The sequence below is a fragment of the Anolis carolinensis genome, chromosome 2, assembly GCF_035594765.1.
Source record: "Anolis carolinensis isolate JA03-04 chromosome 2, rAnoCar3.1.pri, whole genome shotgun sequence".
Taxonomy (NCBI): Eukaryota; Metazoa; Chordata; class Lepidosauria; order Squamata; family Dactyloidae; genus Anolis; species Anolis carolinensis.
Window position 1 is genome coordinate 306,702,894 of NC_085842.1, and position 20,884 is coordinate 306,723,777.

At 41.2% G+C, this 20,884-nt stretch overlaps 1 protein-coding gene across 3 annotated transcripts in view; it reads right to left on the bottom strand.

The window, feature by feature from the left end:
* The window catches only part of nedd4l (NEDD4 like E3 ubiquitin protein ligase), a 284,446-nt gene that overhangs the window by 188,092 nt on the left and 75,470 nt on the right, over positions 1-20,884 (bottom strand). For all 3 annotated transcript variants that reach the window (XM_016995252.2, XM_062972534.1, XM_062972535.1), the window contains exon 2: positions 6,350-6,423. In XM_016995252.2, coding sequence (XP_016850741.2) covers positions 6,350-6,423 — 74 coding nt within the window. The remainder of the gene's footprint in view (positions 1-6,349; positions 6,424-20,884) is intronic.

Here is a 20,884-nt window from a genome sequence, read left to right on the forward strand (position 1 = left end):
TAGTCTGGAAGGCGGTCTTCCACTCGTCCCCTTCTCTGATGCGAACTAGATTATAAGCCCCCCGTAGGTCCAGCTTGGTGTAGACCTTGGCTCCTCGAAGTCGGTCTAGTAGGTCCGAGATTAAGGGCAGGGGATAGCTGTTCCGCTTAGTGATATTGTTCAATGCTCTGTAGTCCACCACCAAGCGTAATTCCCCTGACTTCTTCTTCACAAACATCACTGGGGAGGCGGCTGGGGATTGAGAGGGTCTGATGAATCCCTTGCGAAGGTTTGTCTCTATGAATTCCCTGAGAGCTTCTTGCTCTGGTTCAGTCAGGGAGTAGAGATGCCCTCGCGGGATCGGGGCCCCCTCCACCAAGTCAATGGCACAGTCATAAGGTCTATGTGGGGGTAATTTTTCGGCTTCTTTTTCATTGAATACATCCCAATACTCGGAGTACTTCTTTGGCAAGGTGATAATGGGCTCGGTGTCTGTGGCATGGCAGACCTTGGCTACGAGGCAATGGTTTTGGCAGTACTTTGAAGCAAACTGCAGTTCTCTGTTGGACCAGGAGATGCTTGGGTCGTGAAGTGTCAGCCATGGAATCCCCAAAATCACAGGGAAATGGGGAACCTCAGTAACAAAGAAGGAAATCTCTTCCATATGTTCCCTTATCCACATCCTGGTGGGTTCCGACCACTGGCTTACGGGGCCCGTCTTGAGAGGGCGGCCATCGATGGCTTGCACCACACGGGCATTCTTGAAGTCATGATATTGTAATCCCAGAGAGTCGGCATACTCTCTATCAATGAAATTGTTGGTAGCTCCTGAGTCTATCATGGCGTGGATCATGACGGGTCCCTTTTTTGCTGACCATAAGGTGACCACTAGAAGGAACAGGACCCCGGTTGGCGGCTCTTGAATGGGTTTCTTGACCGGGTTGGCGAGCCTCTCTACGCCCGGTCGTTGACTTCCCCCGCCGGCTGTGTGCCAGCCGCCTCAGACGCCTTCGTCTCCGTGGAGGACGCCGCCGCAAGACGGGCGGCGGGCTTCCCTTTGGCTGGGCACTCTCTGGCGAAGTGGCCCCCATTTCCGCAATACCAACAGAGATTTAGGCGTTGGCGGCGGGCCTTCTCGGCGGCATCTAATCTGGGACGCACATTGCCCAACTGCATCGGCACCTCCTCGCTCCCTCTGGGGTATGGGGATGGTGGTGGGGGTCTCCACACTGGACGCGGCTGAACGCTGGCGGGAGCGGGGGGTTTTGCCCCAGCTCTACCGCTCTGGCCTCGTACCCACTGTTTCCTGTTGGCAATCATGACTTCAGCCCGTAAACATTGATCGATGAGTGCTTCAAGCGTTTGGGGAGGATCCACCTTGGAGATTTCCTCCAGCATTTCAATGTTGAGACCCTCCCGAAATTGTCCTCTGAGGGCAACATCGTTCCAGCCGGTGTTGTGGGCCAGCACTCGGAACTCGGCTATGTACTGAGACATGGGTCTGTCTCCTTGGAAGAGGCGGCGGAGTTTGTGACCGGCTGCCTCCAAATTGTCCTCGATTCCCCAAGTCTCCTTAAGGTGGTCCAAGAAGCGTTGCGCTGATCTTAGGTGTGGAGAGGCTTGGTCGAACAGTGCCGTCGCCCAGTTGGCCGCTGGCCCGTCTAGAAGACTGTAAACCCACGCCACCTTGATGTCTTCTTGGGGAAACTCGGCAGCACGGGCCTCTAGATAAGCTTGGCATTGGCGACGGAAGACATGAACCTTAGAAGCTTCTCCAGTAAACTTGGTTGGCAACGCCATGGCCGGAAGACGGATTCCGCGTTCCTTCAAACCCTTTATTTCCCCATCCTGTGCATTGAGCTTATCACGGATTCGGTCCACCTCATCCTTGTCGATGGTGTAGGTAATCGGCTGGCCGCCCGGTCCAGGTCCGGCTCCGGTAGACATTCTGGCCGAGGTTAATTGGTGCTTAGGGTGGCGGAGTCAAACTGTCACGACCCAGGCTACAGAGCACCAATAACCATACGCAGAGGCCAGATTCTATCTAATATCTTTATTAAGGAAATATATAAAGTTAATAAAAGCAAATGTAAAAGTTAGTCCAGAAGCAGACCTTTCAGGAAAGGTCAAAATTAGTCCAAAGAAACAATGTCCAATATGAAATATTAAGGTCCAAAGTTGTAATCCAATAACCGAAACACTCACTTTGCCAGGCAAAGTGAGGGGAGATGACAAGGTCCTTTAGTCCATGAACTTGAGCAAGGCTAGGAATTAACTTGATACTTGAAAACAAGGCTTGAATCGTGGCACAAGGTAACAAGGAACAAGAACAAGATCCGTGGAATTACTTGGTAAAATCCGTGAAACAAGGCAAGGTTTAGTCCTGAAAGGCGAGGCAAGGTCCGTAGGTAAACAAGGCTGGGAAACAGGAGCGAAGGCTTGAAAACAAGAACAAGGCTTGAACAGGAACGAGGCTTGGATCGGAGCGCGCTGTCCAGACACAACTCGCTCCGGAGGCTGACGAATTGACTCCGCAAAGTTACTCCGCGGGTAAAACACCTATATAGAGTCTAACTTTCCCGCCGAAAGCAGTTCTCTGGGAACCAGAAACGAAAGCTAATCTCTGAGACCAGATGTTTGACTCCTTAAAGATTCTCATGGAAAGCAGGCTTAATTGGCTAAATTCTTAGCAATTATTCTAGCACTCCTGCGCGAGGCCGCTTCCAAACCTCTCTGTTGTTTACAAAACTCATGGCGAGAAAACACAGGAGATGTAGCCTCAGTATTTGTTTGACATACTTCTGGAACATAACCCTCTTGCAGGTGCAAGGTTCCCAGATCTGGCTGGGAAGAATCTGTCTGAGAAGAATCCAGTTCTGACTGGGAAGGTAAAAAACCCAAGTTTTCTTCTTCATCAGGCATCACAATGTCATGAGCAGGACTACAAGGCCCATGGGTCATCACACATATGTATTAAGTGTTTTTACATTTCCAAAAAAATCCAATTAAACAAGAAAGGATATTAACAAAAGAGGCAACAAGAGGAAGGCCCTTCAGGGAACATTATGCCCATGGGCTTCTCAAATACTTTTTTTTTAAGCCTGGAAAGTAGGAAATGATTGGAGAGCAAATTTGTCCACTGAATTATAATAGCAACACACAAAGATATACAGTAGAGTCTCACTTATCCAAGCTAAACGGGCCGGCAGAAGCTTGGATAAGCGAATATCTTGGATAATAAGGAGGGATTAAGGAAAAGCCTATTCAACATCAAATTAGGTTATGATTTTACAAATTAAGCACCAAAACTTTGTTATACAACCAATTTGACAGAAAAAGTATTTCAATACGCGGTAATGTTATGTTGTAATTACTGTATTTACGAATTTAGCACCAAAATATCACGATATATTGAAAACATTGACTACAAAAATGGCTTGGATTATCCAGAGGCTTGGATAAGCGAGGCTTGGATAAGTGAGACTCTACTGTATGTATATATCTCTCTCCACCAGCCACCAGGTGGAGCACCTAGGTCCGTGCTATTATATCTAACGTTCGCATTAAATCTGACCATGGGCATGACTAAATTTAAGAGAATATTTAATGTGCGAGAGAAGAAATGGAATACATAAACAAAAGTGGCATTGACATTTCCCAGGCCTCTCCCCTTTCTTCCCCACCCAGCAGTTGGAGTGGAGAGTGGCTGATGATAATAATGGTGGTGGTGACGATGATATCCCACTTTCCTAAGTTAAAATAAACCCAAAGCACCTTTCAAGACATTTGCAAGAGCTGATTTGAATGGATCACTTCCAGAGTGCTCCAAAAGTGAGTCCAAAGGCCACATGCAGTGCAATGATCTCAAGGACTCATAGATTCACAGAGTCTGTTTAAATGTTTCATATATATTAACTAAGAGTGCCTCCTACTCTGTAGAATTAATGCAGTTTGATACCACTTTAACTACCCTGGCTCAATTTGTAATTTGGTGAGGCACCAGCCTTCTTTGGCAGAGAAGGCCAAAGACCTTGTGAAACTACAAACCCCATGATTCCATAGCACAGAGCCATGGCAGTTCGAAGTGATATCAAGCTACATCAATTCTACAGTGTGGGTGCATCCTTAGTAATCCTAACAACACTCCTATAAACTAGATCAATATTGTTATACTGTTACAACACATGAAATTTTAAAAAGTTGCATCAGTCCTTCTGGTGAGTTCACATTCCTATAGTCATAACATGTCAATCCATATCTGTTTGTTTATTGCAGAGGTTCTCTAAAGGCTTGGTCACAGAGCCACGTATTTACTTTCTTGTGGAAGATCAGAAGGGATGGGGCTGATCTAATATCCCTGTGGAGGGCGTTCCAAAGCCGAGGGGCCACCACTGAGAAGGCCCTGCCTCTCGTCCCCACCCGTCCTGCTTCTTGGCAGGGCGTTGGACTGGATGGCCCATGAGGTCTCTTCCAACTCTACTATTCTATGATTCTATGATTCAGCCGCGCCTACGAAGAAGATGGGACCGAGAGCTGGCCCTCCCCAGATGATCTTAAACTAGGAGATGGTTCATAGAGGGAGATACGTTCGGACAGGTAAACTGGGCCAGAACCGTTTAGGGCTTTATAGACTAAAGCAGCACTTTGAATTGTGCTCAGTAGCAGATTGGCGGCCAGTGGAGCTGACACAACAGGGTGGTTATATGCTCCCTATACACCACTCCGGTGAGCAATCTGGCTGCCGCCCGTTGGACCATTTGAAGCTTCCGAACAGTCTTCAAAGGCAGCCCCACGTAGAGCGCTTTGCAGTAATCTATTCGAGATGTAACCAGAGCGTGAACTACCACATATCATGGAAGGGCTGAAAAAGAGCTAATTCCCGGCTCATAGCTTTAGCTGCTATGCTGCACAAGTTATAGCTTATAGCTGATCCTTCCCCTACATCTATTTACAGTTTAACACATTTCTGCATTACTCAACAATCATCAAAGGAGATATTTTAAGGTGCTAAAGGAAAACCTTTGAATTTTTTGAGAAACTGCGGCTGCCAAAGCAGAACACAAGAGTATACAATAGCATGGCATATAAGTTGGAGCTAAATATAAACAGCCATCCAGCATCAAAGAACAGAAATGATGGGGAGCAAAAACAGTTCTTCTTCACTATGCACTTATTTATATCATGCTTTCCCCCCTAGACCTGGGACCAAGGCACCTTAGAAAAATTAGAAGAGATACAGATGAAAGTTTACATCATTAAAACCATACTAAAAATAATATGACACCTTCATCTTTTTCCCAATTTGGGACTCAAGGTGGCCTATGACTGTTAGAACAACCATACTTTAAAATTCACAGCATACTAAGGCTAAAAAGCAATTAAACCAATTAAAATAAATTAGAGGCAACAACAACTAAAAGTCCAGCACATGATGCAACCAACTAAGCCAATCAAAAAACATCCATTAAAAAGTGAGAAATGCAGCCAATATATAGCATATTATTTAAATGCTTTTCCATATAACCAATCAGTTCCCAAAAATCTGTCAGCAGTCTTGCAACTGCTAGTGAAAGTATAGCAAGAAAGGATTTTTTCCAGAAAAGAAATTCCAGCATATTGGAGCAACCACAAAAAAGGCTCTCTTCTACATTGCTCCATATCTACCTGTAACATTGGAACAACTAAGGGTGCAGCTACATAGTAGAATGAATGCAGTTTGACACCATTTTGACAGCCATGGCTCAATGCTATAGAATTTAGTGTGGCACCAGCACTATTTGAGTACAGACTTTGCAAAACTCCCATAATTCCATAGCATGAGTCATGTAAGTTAAAATGATGTCAAACTGCACTAATTCTACAGTGTAGATGTACCTCCCCCCCCCCCCCCCCAAGTGATGGCATTCCTCTAAAGTTCTCAAAACTCTTATTGGTTGTCTCTGCTCTCAATGTTTGTTTCTAACCAAAGTGGTTCACAACTTAAAAAGCAATGCAAGCAAAGACATACAATAGGTTAATATCTGTTATAATTACTAAAACAATACAATCAAAATACAAATAAATAAAAAGCTCTATTGAAAAGTTAACTAAACAAACGTTGTTTGTGTGTAAGGTGTATATAAAAATATAAGTGTACTTTGTGTTTAGACTTGGATCCCATCTCCAAAATATCTCATTATGTCCACGCATATGAAAATACGGATATTGTAAAAACCCTCAAAATTCCAAAATCCAAGACATTTTTGGTCCCAAGCAGTATGGCTATGGGATACTCAGTTTATACTGCATTTGAAAAATTAGTGCTAGTTAACACATCAACGTTTTACTGTTCTGTCTGTCAGATGGGCAATATGAACTGCAACATACATACCTGGCTCCAAAGATGTCCTTTTTGGCCAAATCTATTCCAGCTACAACTTTAACTCTAAGGACACGAGACTCCTCCTATTTGAAAAAAGCAAAAGAGAGAGGTGAGACAACAGAAAACACAGTCATAAATTAAGTTTACTAACTTGTAAATACAAATACAAGCAAATGTAAATACAGCTCAGCACTAAGCTTTTCCAACTATGTCCATCAGAGGGTTTGGACTACAACTCCTGTCATTCCTGGTTTCCAGTTTTTCTGGCCAACACATCTAGAAGGCACCACCTGGTAGAAAGTTGTCATTAAAAATCTCTGTTCTCAGTTCTAAGCAGCCAAGGGAATATCAATTTCACTTTACAAACAAAGGGAGAAAAAGAGGAAGAGATATGTTTCCTCAACCCAAACCACAAAAGCCTTTGGACATGCACAGTGAGTTTTCACGTACTGTCAGAAATTACTGGAAACCCAGTGCCTTTCCCTGAGGTGTAACATGTTCCCGGAAAAATATTTGCTTTGTTCTTTGGGGGAGATATTCAAGATCACTAAGCACGTATCTTTCTTTTCTTTTCTTTTTTTTAAGGAAAGAGATGTTTTTTAAACTATAGCAGAACTTAGAAAGTCACATGATGTGATGAAACCATTCCCTTGGGCTTATGTTCTTCAACTTACCCTTTTATCCTCAAAATCCCACCCTTCAGGTGCAACTACATTGTAGAATGAATGCAGCTTGACACCACTTGAATTGCCTTGGTGCAATGCTATGGGATCATGGATGAGACACCAGCACACTCTGGCAGAGAAGGCTAAATACCTTGTAAAACTACAAGTCCTATGATTCCACAGTATCAAAACGTGTCAGTTAAAGTGATCAATTCTACAGTATAGATGTACTCTGGGTCTGGTATTCCAGCTTCAAGGTGGCTGACATTCTGAACAAATGGTTGTGTTTCTCAGTGGGTTATGTGGGGTGAAGAATGGCCAGTTTCCCTTTTCATTTTTAAAATGAAAACAGACACAGTTGTAGAAAATAAGTGTGAACATTAACAAAAAGAATCACCACAGGTTATTTACACAACCTTAAAGCAAACAAAAAAGACAGTCAGGTGGTCAAAGATTTCTTAAACTTTGGCTCAGGAATCAATCAAAATGGAGACTGTAGTTCAGAAATCAGAAAACTAGGACTTTGAAAGGCAGCTATGAAGGTGCGAAATAAGATCCCCAAGTGTGGAGATACACCATTGAATACCAAAGTTAGGTTTAATCCCTGTCAGTGTGTTTCCAATTTCTATGTATGGTTGTGAAAGTGGACAGTATAGGAAAATTATAAAAAGAGAATAATCTCATTTGAAATGTGATGGAGAGTTCTGCCAATACCATGGACTGTCAAAAGACAAATAAATGGGTCCTAGGACAAAGCAAGCCAGAATTCTCCCTAGGATGACTGATCTGAAACTGTTATATTTTGGATATACCATGAGAAGACTGGACTCAACTATTATTGGCAAAGCAGAAGGTAACAGGAAAAGGGAAAGAATGCACTACAGGTGAATAAATGTAAGCAAGTGTGCAATAGCCCCGAGTTTATGAGATCTTTTGGAGGGCTTTTGGAGATAGGTCGACTTGGAGGTCCCTCATTCATATGGCTGCCATAAGTCAAAATCAACACAACAAAGGGTTCCAGGTGACTTATGAAAGCTAAAAATGCACACATAAAGTTACAAAATATTAATGCAGGAAATGTATTCTTGAAATGACAATCATACAGCATTCTCCCCCATTTTGAAACTACTGTCTCTTGGATAAATTATCCTCTGAGTTTTGACTAATTACTGGTAAATGCCCCATCACTAGGATCTGCTCCAGGTTTTAGTCTGAATTTAATCAAGCTAACAAAAGCGCTGATCCTTATTCCCCCACATACATTCAGCACTTTGAATAGCTTTTTTAAAGTACAGAACAAAACTCAAGAGCAAATTCAACACCACAATGAGATGAGAGCCACCAAGATACTCCCTGAACTATAGAGCAAGGAGAGCAAATCATGGACTGTGAACTGCGTACTGCTTTTTGCAACATAAAGCTGTGCTACATACATTTAAGATGTCCATCACCCAAACACCTCACCTGCCAAGACTCACCTCCTTTGCAACACTAACAACAGTACAATTTTCTTTAACCCACACACTGCTAGCTGTCAAGAGTTGCTGCAAATATTGAAGACAGGATGAATCCTGTTAAAACTGGGCTCCACCATTACAAATGCATACTGTAAATTTATTTTTGCATGGCCAACTTCCAGTTGAGTGTGATAGCCAAGCCTTTAGCAACAGTTTCATCTGAATCAATGGCATCTGAAAACACACCAAACAGTTCTGCTACTCTCTTACAGTTCAATGAGACAAAAAAATGTATCCAAGATCTTCAGCCATTCTTGTTCTGTGGCTCCTCTACAAGTTTTTCAAATCAGGGAGGCGATCAGCCATTCTCTTAGAATGTAAAAAAAAAAAGTATCCTGCTTTCACTTCTATCCAGGCCATTCGTATTTGTAAAAAGCAGCCCACACATTGTGGTTTGGTTGGAATGTCAGTTCCTCTTTACTGGCAACTACCTGCTCTTTTGCAAATCTCCTGGATCAGTGCTACACAAAAGGTAGCCTGACATTTCCTGATAGATCTTTCAGTGATTTGCAGTAGATTAGCATGAGTTTCCGATTTTTCTGACAGAACAAAGTACCACACCATCATGCCATTTTGGATCCATTTCATTTTATTTCAGAAGCTAAACAAGATTGAGGCTAATTATTATTTGGATGGAAAACTATTAAAATACCAAGGAGCTCCACAGAGAGCTGGGAAAGAATCCTGCCTGGAATAATGGGCAGTAATGGCTTCCAGTCAATCAGTAACACTAAATAACTAAATGGTCCAATGGTCTACCTATCAGCCTGCTTTTGATGATCCTACAGTAACGATTCATCTTATACTTAATTTCACCAGAGGGAAATGGGATATTTTGAATGAAAAATCATTTGGATGGACTCAGTGGCAGCCGCATTCTTAATATATGAACATGTGCATACACCACAATATTGTGCCTGACTGGCTGGTACATCTAATAAAAACCAAAATAGCTTACACAAAACCACTACTCCTCCAAATTGCTCATGGGATTCAGGAAAGATAATAAGGCTCCATCTCATTTGAGTTGGGTTTTGGATCTTAGAAAAGTCTTAAAGCTGCAAGTTGGCTATGAGATTCTGGACGATGTCATTTAAAAATATGTTTCCAGCCTCTGTTATCTAGAAGGCCTCTGGTATCTTTGAGCAATGAGAATGTGGCCATTCAGCTAGAATGAAGTGATAGGCATTATTCATCCAAAAGTTATGCATTATTTGAATGATGACTGTCACATTATGACAGCACAATGAGACACCAGCACAATGAGATGGGGCTATTTAAAAAAATAATATGAGAATATTTGGCAGTCAAACATTTCATTCTGTGTATGAATGCACAATTTTTGTGAACTTCATATAAGTTGGGTTGCTGTGAGTTGTCCAGGCTGTATTGCCATGTTCCATAAGCATTATATCCTGATGTTTCGCGCACATCTATGGCAGGCATCCTCAGAGGTAGGTGGTGAGGTATATTGCAGAACAGCAGATGAACTTTCCTGGGACTTAGTGTTTGCAATCTCCATATGTCTTGGAACAATTTCTCCCCATAGAGATATTCAATATGTTGTCGAAGGCTTTCATGGCTAGAATCTTTCATGGCATGACTGGGTTGCTGTGGGTTTTCTGGATTGTATTGCCAGCAAAGAGGCTGGATGTGCATCTCAGAAGGTCATATTAAACTGACAGATGATCTTGATATAAGTTGAATGCACATGAGATTTCAAGATTGTTACGAATGCTTTCATACAATCAGCAGGTGAGCTTGTGCCATCATGTATGAGTTTGGAAAAATTACCTACTTTGGACTAAAACTGCAAAAATGTGTTAGCCAGCTTGTTCAGCTGGGAGACTCTGACCGTTGCAATTCAAAAGGCAATTTTTCCAACCTGAGAGGAAATGGCCCCTAGATGCTGAATGAAAAGGCTGTTAGAAACACTTTAGTGGGGTTCATAAGATCATCAGTCAGCTTAATATGAACTTCTGACATCCACATACAGCCTCTTTACTCCTCCTTTTGAGTAACTGGGTGAATAAACCAAGAAGTCTGGAATTTATTATATTTTCTACTTTCAACTAAGGACAACTATGTTGAATGGCTTGAAAACAAACTATGAAAGTATTCCATCTTCAAACCTCTTTGTTTTTGAAAAACATATCTGTTTAAATTGCTCTGCCACATGCACATTGGTGACTGCTCTCTGAAATGCCACTCATTTATTCAAAGAATCAGAACAATGGAGTTGGCTAGATTTAATTTGTTAATGCCCTTTCTATGCTAAGGGCAAAGTGTACCCTTGTACCAGTGGCCTATTTGCTCAACGGGCATTGAATTGCTTGTTTAGGTTTTCTCATGCACTTACAGATTTAATTCTGAAACATGTATGTGTCTTCAAATTACCTGTCTACTTATGGTTACCTTAAGCAAAGAATACTCAGAGACAAATTTGGCAGTTCCTTCCTCATTCATTGAGAGTCAAAGTGGTATCAAGTTGCATTGATTCTACAGTGTAGATATACCTTTGGTAGTGCGTTAGTGCACTTTGGCAGAGAATTTACAATCCCTCTCTCTTAACTGCAAATTCCAGGATTCCATAGGATGTTGCCATGCCAGTTAAAGTGGAATATAGTGCCATAAATATAGAGTGAAAGGGGCTCCAGATGAACCAATACCAAGCATGTTTCTAGAAGGCAGGAAGTTTGTAGATAAAGGTAAAGGTTTTACCCTGACATTAAGTCTAGTCGTGTCCGACTCTGGGGGTTGGTGCTCATCTCCATTTCTAAGCCAAAGAGACGGCGTTGCCCGTAGACACCTCCAAGGTCATGTGGCCAGCATGACTGCATGGAGCATCACTATTTTCCCGCTGGAGTGGTCCCTATTGATCTACTCACATTTGCATGTTTTCGAACAGCTAGGTTGGCAGAAGCTGGGGCTAACTGTGGAAGCTCACCCTGCTCCCTGGATTCGAACCACTGACCATTCGGTCAGCAAGTTCAGCAGGCTAGTGGTTTAACCCACTGCACCACCACCAGGGGCTACAGGAAGTTTGTAACCTTAACTTAATCTTTGTTTACACCTGCGAGCTTGGGTGGAAGGGAATAGAAATCATCACCTTAACATATTTGTGCTTACTTCCCCATACAGTGGGAGTGAGTTTCCATGCATACCTTAGAAAGGGCATCTTAGTGACGCTGGAGAAAGCTGGCATATATTCAGCAATTATCTTAATTGAATCTACTGTACATGGGTAATACCTAACAAAGGGGCAGAGTTGACATTTATTGCTGCATAAAGAGTGTGGTTACGTGAAGCAGCCAAGAAAAACATTCAAAGCAATATGTTGTTTTCTGTTCAGAGATGCTGCCAGAGCACCACTTGTATCACTGGAAATAGCTTTTTTCCTGTATCACCATCACCCCAAAATACCCCCAGTTTGTAGCAAGAATGAAGGCTGCAGGCATGCATGAAATGTCTCTCACTTCCAAGACTGTAAAGACTTCTGAATATATCACAGACAGAAAGAAGAAGCTGCTTTGAAAAAAAACTCAGTAGCACCTAAATTAGAGAGGAACTTTCATGATCAGAGTCGGCAGATAACCAATTAGAGGGTTGAATTGATTTAAATCAAAGTGATTAAAATTATAAATTAAAATCACTTCTCTTAAGGACTCAATTACTGAAATCATTGGTGAGGCTGAATTTATTTAATGTTTTTAAAAAAACCCTGAAGTACATGATGGTTCAATATTTAATACATACCCAAGAGATGTGGGCTTTATCAGAAGATGTTTACATACTATGTTTTCAGAATTATTTTCAGATCAATTTTCAATTCATTAAAAAAAATCCTTTATTATCCAGATTTCCTTTCTTGTTCAGATCCATTCCACCTGCCCCAATTTTCTGTTCATTGTGCATTTAGACAAAGCCTTAAGAGAGGAAAAGTGTGTTTCGACCCAAAAGAAAATTTAAAAATCTAATAAAAGAAATTCTGAACTGTTCAGCAAGGTATTTCCCAGCCTCGTGTCCTCAAGAAGTTCCCATCCTGTCTAAGACTGATTCATGGTGATCATAGTCCAACCCCTTTGGAGGGGACCAGACTGAATGCCCAAAGTGGCCTCGACTAGTTTAAAAAATAGATTAAATGAACAGTCAGACACAGGAAAACTTCAAAAAGTTACTTTTTGGACGATCAACATTTTCCCAGACTCTAGGAGATAACCTTGTATCTTCTATTCACATCCAGAAGAATTGTGAAAGACCTTTTCCTTAAACTTTGGAGAGCCATAATTGTTCCAAGTAGACAATTCCAACTTTTGTCAATCACTTTAAGTAAAAAACGATGTCTCAATAAAATAGGGTGTAAATAAGCCGCGTGCTCATTCACTCAATAATTCTTAATTTCATTTCAACCTTCTTTTCAGGCAAACAGATTAACTAGGAAAGAGAGAGCTTTTAGTACTATCAGAACCAGAGATGATGGCTCCATTCCTTAAACAAACCAGAATCATATTATAATCCAGTTTGAAATTAGGATCTATGATGTCCTCCACATGAAGCATGACCTATTTGGGCACAAACCATAATGCTGGATTCACATAACAGAAAATGCAATCCCCTTTCTTGCTCCAGAGAGAATAAAAGGAAAAATGAGTGGGCTTTCTTAACTTCGTGCTTTTCATTCACATCCTTGCTTATTAAACCATAATTGTTTGTTCAATTATAAGGCAGCTTCACATGTTCATTAACTTCATTTAAATGCAATCTCACGCATACTCATAAGTTGTTGAATACAACAAATTAGATCAGCTTCAGGCAACATTAAAAGAAACTGGAGTTTCATTGTGTTAAAAGTCTGGTGCTCCCTTCAGTAGAAAACTAATTTACTATATTGATCCCAGTACTTGAATGCCCTTAGTCACTGAAATGTTTTTGGACCAGCCCTTCAAGGCAGAAAATCTTTGAGAAGGAACACTAAATGAAACCTTCTGCCCTTTTAACAGCACCTAAGGTAGAGAACTACCTGTCCCTTCAGATTTCCTTCGCAGCTAAGTGTACCTTCTGTTCCTCAAACTTAAGTCATCAATATGTTTTTTAGCACCTCACTGATTAAACTGAACTTAGTTATTTTTTGCTCCAAGCAATCAATCAATATAAACAGTCAGATCATATGGTGATAGCAGCCAAGTCTTTTTGGCAATTATTTTAATTACTATTTCCAAGATATCATTTATGACAGCATTCTGTATCTATGAAAATGCCCCTTGGACACACACAAATTCAGCAATTAATAACCTGTAATTGACAACCATGCTATCAAAGCACGAGGTGAAGCAAAGTGAGAAGAAAGCAACCTATAGCTTAACAGAAGCAGTTCTTCTAGCTATGGGGCATGCCTGATTCAACCATTTGTATAGAAGCCACGGAATAGCATTGGACCAGCTCCAGCCTGTTGACTTACTAATGCAAATGGCTCTTTGGCCAGAAATTTGCACTGGAGCTCTGGTTGAATTGCTTCCTCGTATTGTAATGTCTAGTAACACTTGATTCAGAGCAACTGTGGCATCGTGGTTTGAGCATTGGACTACAACACAGGAGAACATAGTTGAAATCTCTGCTCAGTCATGAAAACGCATTGGGTGACCCTGAGCAAGTCACATACTTTTAGCCTCAGAATACCCTGTGATAGGCTCATCTTAGGGTCCCCATAAGCTGGAAAGGAATTGGAAGGCATACAACAATTAAATCAATGAATCCAATGATCCTTGACTTTTGACTTTCCTGATATTTTGGATTTCAACTCCAATAATCAATCACCACTAATCATGCTGGTGGGGGCCTCTGGAAATGTATATGCAAGACCAAAGATTGAAAACCACTGCCCTTCAGCTTCTGCTTCAGCATTATCAACTGACTCAAACCCCAATCAATAAACATGCCTAATTATCACTTTGCCATGACTTGCCTTGGCCACTCCTTAACCTACTTTCCATCTATAGTAACACAAACTGTGCCTTTGGCCATGGGAACACAAACATTGTATTTCAACAATGGTCTAAACGGCTTCATAGTGGGGGTACCCCTGTTATTCTCACACCAATGATAATTTGCCTCAGCCCTCCCATGCAACTATTAATTCCACAGGTTCCTGGTGACTTTCCTCTAGCTGCTTTCTGCTATATTCAGGTACTCTGGAACAATCCATATTTCATTGATACACAACCCCAACCCCAAATTTTCTTTAAAAGACTGCCATCAAGAAGAACTTTACCTTTCTGCTCCTTCTTGTATACAAACAATGAATGGTGCAATAACCTCCACCCTTTCGTACTTTAGACGTCTTGGGCAGCTGGACTCCAACTCTCAGAATCTCTTAGTATTGACAGTGCTAGCTGGTGTCTCTGGAGCTAAGATTCAAAACATCTGGAGGACTGAAGGTAGAAAACCACCAGTGTCGCGTCTGTTTGACCACTATCCCTTTCTTTGTCCATAGCCCTATTCATGCATTCACCTAAACCCTTAAGGTTGCCATAAGTCAGAAATGACCTGAAAGCACACAACAACAACAGCAATAACAATCGTAATAAGATTCTGTAACTATGTTCCACTAAATGCAGGAATGGGAACCCTTAACAGTGTTCCTGAACATGGGACCTGTACATGTTGAATATCCTGTATCTAAAATGCTTAGAACTAGAATCATAGAATCACAGAATCATAGAATAGTAGAGTTGGAAGAGACCTCATGGGCCATCCAGTCCAACCCCCTGCTAAGAAGTGTTTCACATTACTGATTGTGATTTCTTTTTTAATTTGTGTACAAATCAGAACGCAAAGGCATTACTAACAATCCACCTATGTGGACATTTTCAAATTTCAGTATTTCAGATTTCAGGAATTCTATATAAGGGATGCTGAGCCTGTAAAAACATATTAAAACCTTTGGGCATTTCGCATATTTGCCACCCCGAGTCCATTTGGGGAGATGGAGGTGGGGTACAAAAATAAAGTTATTTCTATTATTATTATTATATTTCTATATGGACAAAGACACTAGGAGGTGGGGGTTAAATGCACCACATGCCCACATATACCCATTTTCAATTTTACCCCTGCACACAGTCGGGAGAACTGTTGGGCAGAACTTCAGTGACATTGTTGATTTCACTGTTGATTGCATGCTCCTTGTAATGTCAAATTTAATTTACACAACTGCTTGCATTTCTGCTCCACCAACTCCATGTTGCCAGTCAGATGTGACCAGGTTGGAATGACCTGCATCCACTTCTTCTATGAGCCAGGGACTAAGCTAGACCCTCTCTTTCCAACTCTCTGGGTCTCGTCCAAGCATTCCTTCAACCCACCAATATCTCCAGTCCTGCTGACACATTACCTGCATCTGACTAGCTCCAATTAACTTTCAAAATGTAGTAGAAAACTGTTCACTGCCTGATCTTTTCAACATCAAGTGAGTGACTGTTCTCTCAGGATTTGATCGTCTCTAAACTAAAAATGGAGTAGGCTTTTTCATCCTATTGACTGTAAGTTCTGTATTTTAGTTATACTGTAAAATTGATTTTAGAGCTCTCTTCCTTGGTGCCTCTCTCTCTCTTTTTCTCTCCTTCCTGCTCATACTTCTATGCTGAATTTGTTTTTAATGGCATTTTAAATATTTTATATTACTATTTGTTGTTTTTAAAGGTAGCTCAGAAAACTATGTTGCTATATGGCCAATATAAGTACTTTTTTATCGTGTCAGAAGCGAGCAAGTCGCTTCTGGTGTAAGAGAATCGGCAGTCTACAGAGACGTTGCTCAGGGGATTCCTGGATGTGTTACCATCATGTGGGAGGCTTCTCTCATGTCCCCACATGGGAAGCTGGGGCTGACAGATGGGAGCTCACCCCATCTCAAACCTACAAACCAGAGTTTGGAAACAACATGCTAAACATTAAGTCAATTCATTTTACAACAGAAAACAAACAAGTTGTTATTTTTATTGTGGCAATGCCAAATGCTGTTCGGTTAACGTTTCTCATTGGGTTTTCTCATTACTGCCAGTTTCAGATATTTTAAATTAATTTTAAAGCATTTGACAATTAGAAATTATTTTTCAGAGTAAATATTAATTGAAATTTTAAAATAACTAAATACATAATTAATCAATTGCTTATTAATTAGAGCAGGGTCCCCAAACTAAGGCCTGTGGGCCGGATGCGGCCCTCCAAGCTCATTTACCTGGCCCCTGTCCTTTAGACTTAGGGTTGACCTCTGTCTACCCGGTCTTTGGAGGTCTCTTTGCTTACCTATGGTCTTATGAGATTGTCTAGATGGTCTTTGAAGGTCTCTTTGCTTAGCTACGGCCTTATAAGACCATCTAGATGGCTTTTGGAGGTCACTTTCCTTACCTATGGTCCTATGAGACCGTCTAGATGGCCTTTGAGAGCCCCTTTCCTTATCTAAGGTTTTATGAGATTGTCTAGATAGCCTTTGGGGGCCCCTTTCCTTATCTATGGTCTTCTGATAGCCTGATGAGATCATCTAGATGGTCTTTGAGAGTCCCTTTTCTTATCTATGGTCTTCTGATGGCCTGATGAGATCATCTAGACGGCCTTTGAGGGTCCCTTTCATTATCTATAGTTTTATGAGATTGTCTAGATGGCCTTTGGGGGCCCCTTTCCTTATCTATGGTCTTCTGATGGCCTGATGAGATCATCTAGATGGCCTTTGAGGGTCCCTTTCCTTACTGATGGTCTTATGATATCATCTAGATGGTCTTTGGAGGTCTCTTTGTTTACCTATGGTCTTATGTTAGGGTTGACCTAAGTCTGAAATGACATTAAGGCACACAAAAACAATCCTAATTTTTTTACTTTTTCATTATAGTCCGGCCCCCCAACAGTCTGAGGGACTGTGAATCGGCCCTCCACTTAAAAAGTTTGAGGACCTCTGAATTAGAGTGTCCTGTAAGGATGAACAAGTCTGTCCTATCTCTACGGCAGTGGTTCTCAACCTGTGAGTCCCCAGATGTTTTAGCCTACAACTCCCAGAAATCCCAGTCAGTGTATCAGCTGTTAGGATTTCTGGGAGTTGAAGGCCAAAACATCTGGGGACTCACAGGTAGAGAGCCACTGCTCTAAGGTATCCATATTCTGAAACAAGCAGGCAAATCTTTAGAGAAACCAAACACAAACAACTTTTTCAGATGACAAACAGCTTTTACAGTTTCTGGAAAGCTGTTTAAAAAATAGGAGCAAATCTGAGATACCATCAGAATCCCTGAGTTGCCACTGTGGAATGGCTTCAAGGCTTCAAGAAAATAAACTCTGTCAACTTCTCCTGGTTAGGTTTATCGTTGGAAAGGTTACCTTTCCACAGCTTTAATTTGAAAAACTCAGCAGAGCCAAAGAATGACACAGAATTCATCACACTGAAATACGGTCAGTGGCAGCTGAGGAAGGCAACCTGCGTCACAAATAAAGGCCTTTCATTTCCGTGCCTGAAATCAGTTTTCCTTCACCCTCGCTTTCCACTGTTCACCTTGTCTAAGCATCCACAGTAAACACAGAGCCTATAGAAAAAAAAACCAATACAAGCCAAAGCTCTGTTTCTCACTATTCCTTTGAGAAGTCCTAACACTGAGAAATATGTCTGAAAGAAACAGAGAAGAAGAGAAAATCCAGATAAAAAAGAAAACCTTTTGCAACCTGAACAATATCAGGGGATACTTTGAAGCACTGATTCAAAAGCATGCAACCTGCACCTTTCATTTATGTAACAACAAAATACCTGATCTTCAGAAGGCTGGCACTATCTACCCATTTATCTATTTTTGTATTTGTATCTTTAACAATTGCATCTGGGCAACTTTAAATACATGCCTGAAAAAGAACAAATGCAAACATATACTGTAGCTTTGCAAGCATACACTAGGTCAGAATGTTCTCTGTTGGGCACATGTTGTGGTTTGCTTTTGAATTATACACAAAAAGACTTTCTCTGAAAGGATCTGCACAGCAACACAACATCTATATTCTGACACTTGGTGAGTACAGCCTTTAGAAAAGAGAGGAAAAGGAAGACTCTGGGAATATAGGTTATGTAAGCACTTGAAGCCATGCTTCAGCAGAATAGCCTTGCTTTACAACTTACATAAAAATTGATCTTATGCTTGGCGACACATTCTTACCAGAGTTTATGGTAGAAGCAATTTCAAAGAAGGGAGCACTCCATATAAGTAATTACATTTCCTTGTAAGTATTGACCCCCTTTTTTACATAATCCAAAATGCTTTGGCCCTAAATACGATTGTCTACTAACCAAGCTACTGGACTTTCTTATCAGTGTTACTAAATCCAGCAAAGATTATGCCACTAAAAGCACATTCAAACATTCAAAACTCAAGGGTGAAGAATTAATCACTGTCTTAAAAAGGAAGTGGATGACATCTGGTTAGAAAACAGGACGAGAAAGGCTGGAAACCAGCTAGAAATAAGGTCAAGAAAACCTGCATTGGATTATGAGTTGTTCTGATACGTTTCAGCTCTTTTCCTGTCTAAATCAAGTGAAGAGATCATTAAGACTAGAAGCAGAACTTCAAAAAGTTACTACAGTAGAACCTAAGTGAACCAGAACTCAAGCAACTGAAACTCTTAAGTAACCTGCAAAAAATTGAAGGAATGATACCTTAATAATAATAATAATAATAATAATAATAATAATAATAATAATAATAATAATAATAATGTGTTATTTGTAGCCTGCCCTATTTCCCCAGGGGACTCAGGGCGGCTCCCAACATAATAAAGGCAAACATTCAATGCCGGAATAAAACAAGAAAGAATAAAAGCATGCAATACATTACAATACATTATACAGTGATGTATTAAGCATCATTTAAATCATTAAAAGCCATCAAAAGTAGAGTGTCAAATCCATATGAAAATATGAAAATAAATCAATTTTAGCATAAATGTAAGACCATGTTACATGAAGTTTATCTTGTCTTATTAATATCAAATCAATAGTATACAGAGTTTATGGTGTGTTTTAGTATTGGATATAGCATTACTTAGACTTATTTTTAATAGTAACTCTCAAGCAACCAGAAACTACATTGATTTGCCATTTACGTATCCTCATTGGTGTCATTTAACTGAGAGTTTACTGTATTTACTGGAGACCCCGATGGTGCAGCGGATTAAACCGCTGAGCTGCTGAACTTGCTGACCGAAAGGTCGGTGGTTCAAATCCGGGGAGCAGGGTGAGCTCCCGCTGTGAGTCCCAGCTTCTGCCAACTTAGTAGTTTGAAAACATGCAAATGTGAGAAGATCAATAGGTATCACTCCAGCGGGAAAGTAACGGCACTCCATGCAGTCATGCTGGCCACATGACCTTGGAGGTGTCTATGGACAACACCAGCTCTTTAGCTTTTGGATAGCTTACTGTCTTTTGGACAGCTTACTGTCTTTTGGACAGCTCCAGTATCTCTCAGCTAGAATGGCTAGCCCCTTGCCAGCTGGGCTGAGATATTCCAGAAGATTGTTACCCCTAAAATAAAGTTTTCTCAATTCTAAGAAGTTGTTCTTCTATTTTAACATCAAAATTCAACAAACCGAACACCCCTCCCCAAATGTTTATTTCCATTTACCAAAATCTCATCCTTCCACAGTCCTTGCCTCTCATCCTCTTTCTAGCTTACCCTTTGCAAGTGTGAAATCCCATCCACTACAGGCCCGCTCTGCACAGGAGACTGAAAGTTTTCTTCCGAGCTCCAACCGGCACCACTCCCAGATCAATTCAAGTGCAGGGAACTGAGCAACAGAGAAACCACTCCTTCCACCACGCTGGGTGTGCCTCTCTCCAGCAGCACTCACAAATCCCGGAACCTGCCCTGGCATGGAACAAGAGCTGGCACCAAACAGGGAGCGACTACGGTACGCAATGATGAGAGTAGGTGTACAACAGAGTACAAAACAGGCAATCTGAACACATTCAACAGCTGTCAGCAGGCCACCTTTTCTTCTCCACCATCTCTCCATATCATAACACAGTTGCCTTAAAGGAACCACCTGAAGCCATTTCCATCTTCGTGCCACGAAAGCTTTCATCAGATCAGTTTTCCCGTAACAATATGTTGGGAAAAGGTATCCCAAAAGTATTCTCCTCCCTGCTAGCTCTGCCCTACAAATAGCTTGAATGCTAGGCCACTAGAAGGAAAAATAGCTTTTATGTTTACAATAGGCAAAAGTCATAGCTTCTGTATTCCAAAGATGCTGGCTTTGCAAATGTAAGTATGTACAAAAAAGCCAATGTTTTGAGTGCTATTGCTGTTACCAAGTACAGATTTCGAGGCTGCATCACCACA